Below are 12,322 nucleotides of genomic sequence, written 5' to 3'. Positions count from 1 at the left end.
GTTTGTTAGTGTGTATATGCTAGTGTACACAGCCTTGTTATTGTGACGCCCTAAGGACAGTTTCAATGTTTTATTTCACTGTTTGTTTTATTTTCCATAAATTATCCATGTCTATTTGGGAGACTTAGGCTTTGAACAACTTCCCCCACCACCCAGCTTCTTCCCTAATTTCTCACCGGCAGTTTGTACCCAGGGAAGGCATTTTCATTAACCTAAGGAAAATGGAAGCTGGAAACATTCTCACAGTTATGTAATACTTTTGAAGCCAAGTGTAACTTACCTTTGAGTCTGTTCTGCTCTGCTCTCTTTTGTGAGACACTGTGGGCGGTTCTAGAAATGTAACTTTATCTGGCATAGTTTTCAAAAGTATATTGTTATTTTTATATTATTTATGATTATTTATTAACCCAGGGAAGCATATTTGTTTGTTTTTGTTTTTTAGGGGGAAAGTGGCTCTTAGATACTGCTTCATCAAAGATTATATTAAGAAACAAGTACTACCTTATTTAACTTTTGTAGGTCAAAGGTCATTAATCTGAAAGGTTGCACAGAAATAGTTTATTATGAGCACATCAATATTACTTCTTATTTCTTGACTTTTAGGGCCAACTGTACTTTAGAAAGAAACTGTAGATCTTCATGAAATTACCAAAGTGGTGTTTACTTTAAACTTGGTGTAAGCAAAGCTTTGAGTGACATACTTGGGGAGGACCAAGTTCTAGTTTGATAAGATTTTTGACAGTTAAATTTTTTTTTTTAAAAGCTCTTCAAAATTTTGTGTGTGAGGAGAGCATGTGGGTATGGTATATGTGTGGACAGTGTGTGCAGCGGTCAGAGGACAACTTTTTGGGAGTCCTTTGTCTCCTTCCACCTTGTTGAGCCAGGGTTTTTTTTTTTTTTTTTTTGGTTTTTTTCGAGACAGGGTTTCTCTGTGTAGCTTTGCGCCTTTCCTGGAACTCACTTGGTAGCCCAGGCTGGCCTCGAACTCACAGAGATCCGCCTGGCTCTGCCTCCCGAGTGCTGGGATTAAAGGCGTGCGCCACCACCGCCCGGCGAGCCAGGGTTTTTTGCTTGTTTCTGCTATTCTGAAGCTTATTTCAAGCTAGCTGGCCCTCTGGTCTCGGCCAGTTCTGTGGTCTTGGCTTCCCGTCTTGTTGTAGGAGTGCTGGGGTTACACATGCACTGTCACACGTGTTCTTCTAAGTGGGTGCTGGAAATGGAACTCAGACTGGCTGTGCTTTTAGCAACCCTTGAGTCGTCATCTCTGCTGCTCCTGAGGCCATTTGAAAACAAGCTTTCTTGTATGAAAGTTAATACTCTGTGGGTTCTGGCTTTGAACTGTAGGATCTGTTTTATTTTGCACGAAATATAATCCAGGTGTCATGTAGCCCTGAATGGTCTTGAATTTACTATGGTCAAGACAGGCCTTGCACTCTACTCCTGTTTGCTGCTGGAATTACAGGTGTGTACAGGTACCATCAGACCAGGCTCCAGATAGATAGCTCCATTTTGAACTAATACTTTCTGAGGTCAACATATATGTAAAAATATGTTCTATTTTTTTAATTACTTGTTTTTAGTGGTGGCTTTATTCATTATTGAGTGTGCAGTTGTTTTATGATAGAGCATTCTAGCTTTCCCAAGATGCTTAGTGAAGAACCTAGTCCTTAGTTCTAAGTATTATCCTGTAGTTGTTATTTTGTTTGTTTTGAGATAGTGTTATACATAGTCCATTAGGGCCTTGAATTCCTGATCCTCCTGCCTCTACTTCTCAATGCTGGGAGTATGCTACACTTGGCTTAATATAGTTGTAGATGGTGAAAAGATGAATGTATATCTGTGAGTGCATACGTATGGTGTCTATATGTGTATCAGAATACCCGTAGTGCCATTTAGCCAGGTGATGCTCTTTGCTTGTGCTAAAAACTTAGCACACCATCTTCCTCTTTTCTTTCATTGACCTAGATGAGAGTTGTTTTAAACTTTGAAATGATTCATGAAGTCAACTCATTAAAATGTTTGTAGGTTGTTTGTTTTATTTTTCTTTTAAATGATGAGTATTGAATCCAGGGCCATGTGTATATGTTAGGCAATTGCTCTACTGTTGACCTATACCCTTGGATCATTGTTAAAATGTTGATTGACTGCCTAGAGACTGTTGTTAAATTGAAATTTTGAAGCGAACACAATGTTAAAACTATAATGTTGCTCAGAGTGTTTGGCTAGCATGAGTAAGGTCCTGGCTTTGAACCTCAGCACTACAAAAAAATTATACAAATATTGTAAGTCTACTTATGGGGTTTGGTCTTCTTGATAAAGTTGGCACACCATCTGAAGACACTTTTTTATTTGAGACTGAGTCTTGCTGTGTTGCCTTGAATTCAGAGCAGCCCTCCCAGTGCTGGTAGTACAGGTGTGTACTTCCCTGCACAGCCTTGAACAAACCTTTCCATGAAATAGTTTGTGGAGTCAAAGATAAGTTTAGATACATAGTATTTAGTTCTACCATAGTGAGAGTAATGTTTTGAAAATTAAAAGCCTGTTAATGTAGAATGTGAGCTGTTTTAGTGCATGTTGTTAAAACACTGCAGCTATTTTTTCTTCTGGATTTTAGGTTATCAGAAGTGTTTTCTCAAGTGAAGCTTGGTTAGAGTTTAAAGTTTTCCTCTCAGCTTCTATTTTAGCATGATTTTAAAATGATGATACCTGCACTCTAATACAGATACTGATCTTTGAATATGATGAAGGCATTTTTGGATATCAAATTTTCATTGCTGTCAATTTTTGCTGAATGCTATTGAATAATGAAACATTTTTATCAAAGTGCAAGTGATCCAAAGAGTAAGCTAGCCCTGAACTCTTGGTTTACAAAGTCAATGGTGTTTATTTAATGTTTTAGCTTCTTTTTAACCTGTCATTACTTTAGAATGTTACTTAAGTCAGGCATATCTTAAGGAATAATAAGGTCTTTTCAGATGGAGTATATTTGTCTTGCCCTTTCTTTGCTCCAGGGACACCGTCTGCCTCCCTTTTGGGGTAATTAGTGCGCCTCTGTGCTCTAGCTAACCCCCTTTTCATTTCTTCCCATCTGTGGCACTCGGTCCCCTTCTCTTAAGCTCCCTTGAGAAGAGAGCAGCTGGACAGTAGGGTTGGCATCAGCTGCAGGAGGCAGTCCTGAGCTGCCAGTGGAGGTGTAGCAGTGAGGAGAGAGGACCAGGAAGGACGCAGGTGGTAACTAAGCAGCTAGTTAATTTGGCTTAGCCTGCTCTTCTCAGGCAGTGTCCTGTTTGGTCAACACCTACTACTTCTTGTTACAGAAATGCCTGTGATTATGGTAATATTGTTCTCCTTATTGGGGGTGGGAGTAGAGGAAGGCATTCATTTTTGTAAAGGTTAGAATTCTCGGGTTTTTCACTAACATGTTTAATAACAAAACACAGAGTGGCCTCTTTATCTACTTTGTCTCATCTACAACTGTTTTTAAGAATTTTATTTTGGGTAGTTTTAGATTTACAAAAGTTGGCAGGATAGTGTAGAGTGCCTATGCATCTCTCAGTTAACTTTCTTTATTCCTTAATATCTACATCAGAATAATGGATTTTTCACAATTCATAAATCAATATTGTTATGATATTAAAATACTTACTTCACTTGGATGTCTTCTATTTTTGCCTAGTTCTTCCTCTGTGGTTTTAGAATCCTGTCTGGATCACCACGTGATATTTAGTTGCCCTCTCATCTTTTGCTCTTCTGGGCTGTGGCAGTTTGTTTCTCAGGGAATCTCTTTGCTCCCTTTGGATGATTTTGACATTTCTAAAGAGTCTAGAGTCTCGTCAGGCTTTGTAGTACATCGTTAAATTTCACCTTCTCTTCTGTCTCATACCATTTAGCATGTATATGGATTACCATCTTAAGGTTAGCTGATGGATAGAAATAAAACATATACCCATCTAAATTGGATTCCACATTTTGAATTTTTGCTTATTTTACAGCAGTAGTACTTGATACTGTTTTGCAAAGTAATTTGGGAAAGACTGATTTTTGGGTAAGGATTTGTGTTCATTTGATATTAGCTTAAGTATAACATTCCAGAAAGACATTTGCTCAAAAACATCCCTAGAATTTCAAAGCCAAACATACAAGTTTTTATAATCTTTCTAGGAGAATGGACAGTTGAATCCGTATTGGTTTATTTTGGTAGAAAAAGACCTAGGGAAAAACTTTCTGGTTACAGGTTTAAACCTTGTTTAGTAGTTTTGTGGTAATGAATGACAGGGATTTAAAGTTGGTGGTGGGAAATCTTAGTTCATGGCTGCTGTCAAGTCTCCAGTGAGTATGATTGATTGTCTCTTTTACAGGTACTGTTAGTTTGCTGTTTTAAAAAGCAAGATTGTTTCAGTTCCATTGCTGTGTGTTTTTATCGTGTCCTCAGATTTGGAATTTTATTGCTGCCATTGGTTTTTATTCTTAAAAACAAAACTATTCTCTCTCTCATGATTGTTGTCTTAAAAAAAATGATAAGGTAGATTATGATGAGACTCTGAGAGAAAAGTGATTCCTTGAAGTTAAAAGTATACTGAATCAAGGCTAAAAATATTTCTTTTTTGTGGTTTTTGAGGTCTCTATACTTGAGTTTAGCAACATATCCTAATAATTTATTATACTAGAATCTCATCATAATGCATCTGCTTAAGTGGGTCATTGTTCCAGATTTCATTTTGGATGCTTTTATCAGAGGACATTAGTTATAGTGGACTTGAACCTTAAAGGGCAGCTTTTATCAGAGTAGATAAACACATAAACAGAAAGCTGAGCCATGCTGAGGAGAGTTAATTCGTTTCTATCTTTGTTTTAACTTTAAACTGTGTCCCACTTCTTTGTGTTGGCTAGTCTTATGAGTGATGACTTCATTTGCTGTGTGCTGTGTGGTGGTATCCTTTTTTGAGCAAGGAAGTGTTATCTTTTGGATCATATCATATATAACAATCACCATATTAAGCTGTTTTAAATAAATTTCCAAGTTTTGCTCAAAGTGAATGATGTTACGGCTTAAGGCAGTTAGTAATATTTGTTGACTTAATGAGTTATGAATGGGAAATAATTATTAAGAGAAACGCTGATCTAGACACGTTGATTTTTTCAAGAAATCTGTACTATTTTCTAACATGCTAATTTTTGAGTCATTCCTTATTCATTGGCATATGTTGCATTTTAGCTGTTTAGCAAAATTACAGGGAAAAGATGCCTTTTTAAAAAACCAGCTGATCACCATGGAGATATTTAAAGATGTCATTTTTTTGAGGAAAATATTGAGTACTGGTTGTATCAGCTTTTTATACTGATTTTTCTCCCCATTCATAATTATTTTGATGACCTATGACACATCCTTTTGCACCACTATAATCCGTGTTCTCAGGAAAGCATAGGGTAATCAGATTTAGCATTTGAACTTTCGTGTTGCATTCTACAAATAATTTGTAAAATTTTTCGAGTAACACTGATGGTTAAGAGCTCTAATACCAATAGTAATGGAAAAGTGCTAGAAACAGAATAGAAACTTTGTTTTCTCAGGGGATTAAAGATACAAGGGGAGGAAAACATTTATTTAAATGCATTAAGCAGACTTTTTTCCATTAGGCTCTGGTTAAGTTCTAAAGTGCCTGCTAAAGCTCGCCATGTATTCCTTACTCGTTTCTTTCCTTGTTACAATGTTGGTGTTGAGATTCAAGGAGCTTTTAATTAGTGTAAGATAAGAGACTGACTTAGGTGATTGGTTCTACCATTCACCCTTCATATCTGTGAGTATAGTGTATGGAACATACTTATCATTTTCATATCAGGATATTAGAAACTTGGTTCAGTACACTTTTTATTTCTAAGTGACTCTCCTCTCAAAACAAAACCCCGATTCTTTAGACTTTTCATTGGATATTACTAGGAGTTACTATTTCATTAACAATGAAAAATGAAATAGTTGCTTGGTTGCTTACTGTGTAGATGAAGGTGTCTTTCAGAGATTCGTTGCTTTAGGTAGGTCTGTTTGTATTAATGAGAATTATGAGCATTTGGGGCAAGAGACTCCTGAAAGCATTAAGTTCATGCTGAGTTTCTCTAGATAAAAGTTAAAGCAAGAAAGAAATCCTTGGAAATCAGTACTGCTTTTCGTGTGTGTGTGTGTGTGTGTGTGTGTGTGTGTGTGTGTGTCTCTCTCCCTCTCTCTCTCTCTCTCTCTCTCTCTCTCTCTCTCTCTCTCTCTCTCTCCCTCTCTCTCCCTCTCTCTCTCTCTTTCCGGGAGGCACATGTGCCCACAGCACACATGTGGAGGTCAGAAGATGACTTTGTGGAGTTGTTTTTCTTTCCAGCTTTATATGAGTTCTGAGGACTAAACTCAGGTCATCAGACTTGGCAGCAAGCACTTTTACCCACTGAACTATCTTGCCAGTCCTGATTACTTCTAAACCACATTTAGTATTCTTAGCTTAGGTTTAGCTGAAATAAATTTTTAAAAATAAAACAATGGTTTTTAGAACATGTAAAAATTTATAAGGAATTATAATTTTTGCTATTCTAAAGATTTTTGTTTTATACTTGCAAACAGTTCCTAAATCTGTTAAACAGTCTTTTTTAAAAATTTAAATTCCATTTATTATTTCATGTATGTCTGTGGCTATACCAGTGCCATGGCACGCATGTGGAGGTCAGAGGCCAACTTGTGAGAGTCTGTTCTTGCCTTCTACCACGTGGGTCCTAGGACTCAAACCCAGTTAGACTTGGTGGCAAGTACCTTTACTTGTTGAGCCGTTTCATTGGAACTTTGTACTTAACACTCTTGTTTTAAACTGTAGGAAGAAGGTAAATTATTCTTAAGCTTTAAATGAATAATTTATTTCAAGTTTGTAATAACTTGTAGCTTAGAAATGTGTAGAAGTAACTGGATATCTTACATCTTCCCTTTAAAACTTAGGAGTAGTTAGGGAATATATTTTGATAATGACTACTTATATAATGCAAATTACAAGCTTGGGTTGTTTAGAATGGAGGGGTTTTTGAAGGTGGCAGGTAATAAAGAACATTGAACAGGTGGAGAATTGGGAGCAGTTCTTGACACATTTCTTTTGGAATTAGGAACATGTGTATTTCTATTACTATTGTCATGTAATTTGAGGTAAAAGTTTTAATGAAGCTATTTGACTTTGAAATCAGAAGTCTACTTATTAAGCTAAAAGATGGATTCTTTTTTCATCTCATCAGCTGACACATATGCTTGTGATCTAGACCTTTAATAAGTGAAGTCACTGTGCCAGCTCCTTTTCTCTAAGAGAATATCTTTTTTAATAAGATAAAGCCCATAAGCATTTTAGCTTTAAGTGGAAGTAGATAAGGATCTCTAACATAACTGAATGTGAAGTTTTCCTACTTAAATTACTTTATTCTAGCCCTTAAGTATTGCCATTTTCCTTTGTTTTTCTGTAGAGGAACCGCATTAGTTGCTTTGAAAGACCTGACAATGATTTAGGAAAGCACACTTGAAAGAACAACATAAAATCAGCGTTAACCTTTGTAGTGGCAGTCTCCAGTGCAGTTAAAGTCCACTGTCATTATGGTTTTTAGTTAATGTTTACTCTGCCCATTTGTTGTAATACATTCTGAATATAAACTGTGTGTCACTCTTAATACATCTCTGTTGATATTCAAAATGCTCATAGTAAATGTTATTTTTTTATGAGTTCAACATGTATATTTGTGAAGTGAGAAATACTTGCCCCCCCTTTTTTTTGTGGTTGGAGGTTTTTTATTTATTTTTGTTTATTTTTTTGTTTGTTTTATTTGAAAACTGAATGGAAGCCAGACATGGTGGCACAGGCCTGTATCCAATACTTGAGAGGTTTGAGAGGCTGAGACATGAAGATCATGAGTTCAAGGCCTGCCTTACAGAGCCAGCTCCTGTCTCAAGGGGAAAACAAAGAGATGATGATGCATAAGTAGAAAATGTTTATAGCTGGGTGTGGTAGCTCATGTATATATCAGGATTAAGTAATGGAAGACTGAGACAGAATTGCTGAGAGTTCAAGGCCAGCCTGGTCTATGTAGTTAGCCCCAGGCCAGCTGGGCCAAAAAGAAAGAAAAAGGAAAGGTTATATGAAGATATAGTATATTAGAAGATCCTTAATTATATTTGGACTAACAATTTAAAATAAAAGTAAGTTGCTAAAGTGATATCTATCATTATTTATCTTATTGAATATTTTGTTATAGATAAAAGAATGAATTCTGTTCTTTGAACCGTGTCCAGACTTACCAATGACTGATTTCTGTCCCTCACCTCGCAAAGTTAACTTGGAGTGACTAATAGATTTAGTGGGGATTTTGAGGCTCTGTAGTTAGTGAAGAACAATACTTCATATGACTGATAGCCATTTGAAATTGAAGTCTTCATATTTTTCCTCCTGTATTGAATAATCATGTGAGTCATTGAAATGAGATCTAGCCTGATAATTAACACATTGCTTGTTAGACTTAGTGGCAGCAACTTCCTTTGTATTCGTCACTTAGTTTTATAGTTGAGTCATAGATTAGAATGCTGATGGTCGTGAAATGTTTTGAGTTTAATTATTAACTGGCTAGTTTTTTTTTTTCTCTTCTTCCTCTCTTCAGGTTAAATGATTAGGGAAACTAGGACAAAGTAACAAGTGAGCCAGTTTAGAAACAGGCATCATATGGTATGTTTAACATTTTCCAGGTTTTACAAGCAAATACCCTTGTTAAAATACAGAAAACAAGTCATTTTATGATATCATTGCTATATTTTATATTGGGGAAAATAATTTTTAGGCAGTTTTGTCGAGTGCTTTTAGCCATTTTATATTTTGTAGAGTATCTTTGAAACCTGATACTTTGTTTAAAGATGTATTATTAAAGAACACCAAGTATAGTGGCCCAGTTTGTCATCCCAGCACTCAGGAAGTAGAGGCAGGATTGCTGTGAAGTATCAGGCCAGCCTGGGCTACATAGTGAGACTCAAAACAAACAAAAAAACCCACCACCATTACACCTACACATACAGATTGAGAGGTTTAGACCGCAGCTCTGCATTCTGAGGTAAAGGAGAGGGCTCTGGACACAGACATTGATTTGTCATGTATTTTAGTTGTCTTTAAGTAGATGGACTCTACTTACTTTCTACTTCATTTTTTTCTTCAGAAGAGGAAGATGGAGTGTGGGAGAATGGCCTTTCCTATGAGTGCCGTACTTTACTTTTCAAAGCAGTTCACAATCTGTTGGAGAGGTGTTTAATGAACAGAAACTTTGTTCGAATTGGCAAGTGGTTTGTAAAGCCGTATGAGAAAGATGAAAAACCTATCAATAAAAGGTAAGCCATCTTATGTACCTCTTTTGATAATTGATTATTAATATGATTGTGTGTGTGTGTGTGTGTGTGTGTGTGTGTGTATTAAGAATGTTAACACAATGCTTAGTCTGTATGCTTCATGTGTGTATGCAGGTTTGCAGGGCTGACCGTTGGTCTTGGATAACCAGTTGCTCTGCTCTCCCTGGGGAGACTGTTCCTCCACTCTCAGCAGTCCTCAGTTGCCTCTAGTTCTTTGTCTGGGCTTCAGGAGCTGGGATTGCATATATGGATTTTTTTCATGTATATCTGAAGGTTTTTCAACATGCTTTTTTAAATTTTAGTAGATGGGTGAGCTCATAGATCTGGAGAAATAAAAGTTTTTTTCCCCCCTGTGAAAATTATCAGACTTATTATTTATTTTTAAACAAATTTTTACCTTTTTTTTTCTTAACCAAGGACTCATATAGCCCAAGCTGGACTTGAACTTACTGTGCAGCTAAGGATGACCTTAAATATGCAGCATTTTTCTTTCTATTTCCCAAAGGCTGGGATTGCAGCATGTGCCACTGTACCCAGTTGTATGCAGTGGTGAGTGTCAGAACTCAGATTCTTACTCAAGCACTCTACCAACTGAGCCGTATCCTAACTCCAACACACTTTAATTGTTAACAAAAGAATTGTAAAACTTAGGAATGCATTCTCCTTCAAATTGTAGGAAAATATAATTACCAAACCATTGTAGGGACTCAGATTTCCCTGGAATTTTCTGCTCTGCTACCTTTAGCTCCCTTGCCCACCTTATGGTCTCTCTTGGTATTGGCCTTCACACTGTACAGAAGATTGCAGGCAGGAAATGGAAGGGAAGTAGGAAATAAGGAGTGGTGCCTGGTTCAGAGATGATTCTTTTCTGGAAACCGGATGTACGTTGGCTATACTGAGAGAAGCAAATATTTGTAATTTAGAAGCATTCCCACTCTGAACTTAGAAGAAGAAAAGTGGAGCTGGAGAAATTGGTCCAGTGGATAAGAGAGCTTGCTGTGCAAGTTCACCTACCTAAGTTAAAGTCACTAGTACTGACATTAAAAGACAGGTGTGTGTGTGTGTGTGTGTGTAGAACACACACACCTAAAGTTGATATTGAGAGTCCTCCACATTATTCACTGAGGTATGGTCTCCGTCATACTCATACCAGTTGATTTGGTTAGTCCCTGGCAAGCTTGCTGTGGGGATACTGTCTCTACCTGTGAGACTGGAATTAGAGTTGAACAACTATACTGATCTTGTATTTCTGTTGGTTCAGGGGGGCTGTGGAATCCCTGTCCCTTTTGCTTGGCCTGCAAGTACTTTAACTGCTAAGTCATCTCCCTCAGACTTCCATTGTTACTGTTATTTTCTGTTCCAGTGGTGCTCGTTTATCAATAATTTTCCTTGAAAAGGGTGCATGGGAAGCAATATTTTTGAAATCCTGAATGTTTGTCTTATCTTTTTATCTTACTGTCTTGTGAAGAGTTGTAATAGTAGCTTAATGTAGGATCTATAGAAGATTAGTAATCTTTTCCTTGTGGATTGCTGGAAATTGAGAGAGTTCATTTAGATAGCTTATATTTGTACTTATTTTAAATACTTTACTTCAGCGTTGCTTATCTCTGTTCTGAGCACCTGTGTTTGAATCAGTTTGAAGTTAGAGAGAGAGAGAGAGAGATATGGCTCAGCACTTGAGCTCCTTACTGCTCTTGTAGAGAACCCAGGTTTGTCCCCGACACCCCACCCCACCCCACCCCACCCCCTACCCCACCCCCGTGACTGAAAACCATCTGTAACTCTAGTTCTAGAGGATTTGACACCTTCTTCTGGCCTCCACAGGCAGCAGGTACAGCAAGTGGTGTGCATACATATATGCAGGCAAAACACCTTACAAATAAGTACATCTTTGTTGTTGTTTTTAAAGCATGGTCTCACTGTAGTTCAGCTGCTCTGGAACTCACTATGTAGACCAGGCTAGCCTACAATCACAAGAGATCTGTCTACTTCTGTCTTCTGAGTGCTGGGATTAAAGGCATGCTCCACTGCACCTGGCTTAAATAAGTCTTTTTTAAAATTATAAAAAGATTATAAAGTCGGTTTCTGAGTCCACCTTTTTGAATTTTCATTCCTTTTGTTTTCAGTTATACATTACACTCTTGTGTTCAGATACATACTGATGCTTTTGACTTCTGAGCCTTTCCATTGGTGTTTGGTTTTGTTTAGTTTGCACCTTGCTTTATCCACTTAACCTTTGTCTACTAACTAAATTAATTCTCAACCATATTAGTGCTTCAGATCCTGTTGCTGTCTCTGCCATTCTCTGTGTCTTGCCTATTGCTGTCTAGATGGAGGAAGTGTCATGAGTCTAGAGAGGGAAATGAATGTGTTCATTTAGCCATGCAGCTACTGGAAATGCCTTTGTTTTTCTTAGGAAAATCTCTCACATGATTGCTAATAATTGACAACACTACTTATATATATATAGTTGGAGGTTTCCATGAATCACACAGATTCTGCTTGCTGTTTATACAAGTAATTGAGCACTAGTGTTTTTCTGTGGGATTACCTAATTGAGAAGGGAGGCTAAATTAAAACTTTCATTACTGGAAATATTGTGTGTTGCATTGAATTACTTGCAGTTGTAGTTGTATAAACTTGATTTTAACCAGGAAAAATGAGTTAAATGCTGGTTTAAATCATTGGAAACTAAAACATTTTGGATATCAGAACTTCTGATACTTTTGGATTAGGGATGCTTACTTATATGAGCATTTTATAAAACAATAATGAAGTTGTCAGGGAGGAATGTTTATGCTGTGAACTGACTTGACCTAAGCAGAAGAGAGAATAGTCTCTATCTCCTTACTTTTTAAAAACAAAACAAACAAGCAATCAAGGTCTTGCTATATAGTCCACCGTGGGCCAGCATCAAATTCATAATCCTGCCTC

General features: G+C 37.1%; 1 protein-coding gene across 2 annotated transcripts in view; it reads left to right on the top strand.

Annotated features, from left to right (window-relative positions):
• Med13 (mediator complex subunit 13) overlaps positions 1-12,322 on the top strand; it is a 101,273-nt gene that overhangs the window by 2,410 nt on the left and 86,541 nt on the right. For both annotated transcript variants that reach the window (XM_028878288.1, XM_028878289.2), the window contains exon 3: positions 9,202-9,370. In XM_028878288.1, coding sequence (XP_028734121.1) covers positions 9,202-9,370 — 169 coding nt within the window. The remainder of the gene's footprint in view (positions 1-9,201; positions 9,371-12,322) is intronic.

The sequence above is a fragment of the Peromyscus leucopus genome, chromosome 8b, assembly GCF_004664715.2.
Source record: "Peromyscus leucopus breed LL Stock chromosome 8b, UCI_PerLeu_2.1, whole genome shotgun sequence".
Taxonomy (NCBI): domain Eukaryota; kingdom Metazoa; phylum Chordata; class Mammalia; order Rodentia; family Cricetidae; genus Peromyscus; species Peromyscus leucopus.
This window is presented reverse-complemented; position numbering and strand designations above follow the sequence as displayed.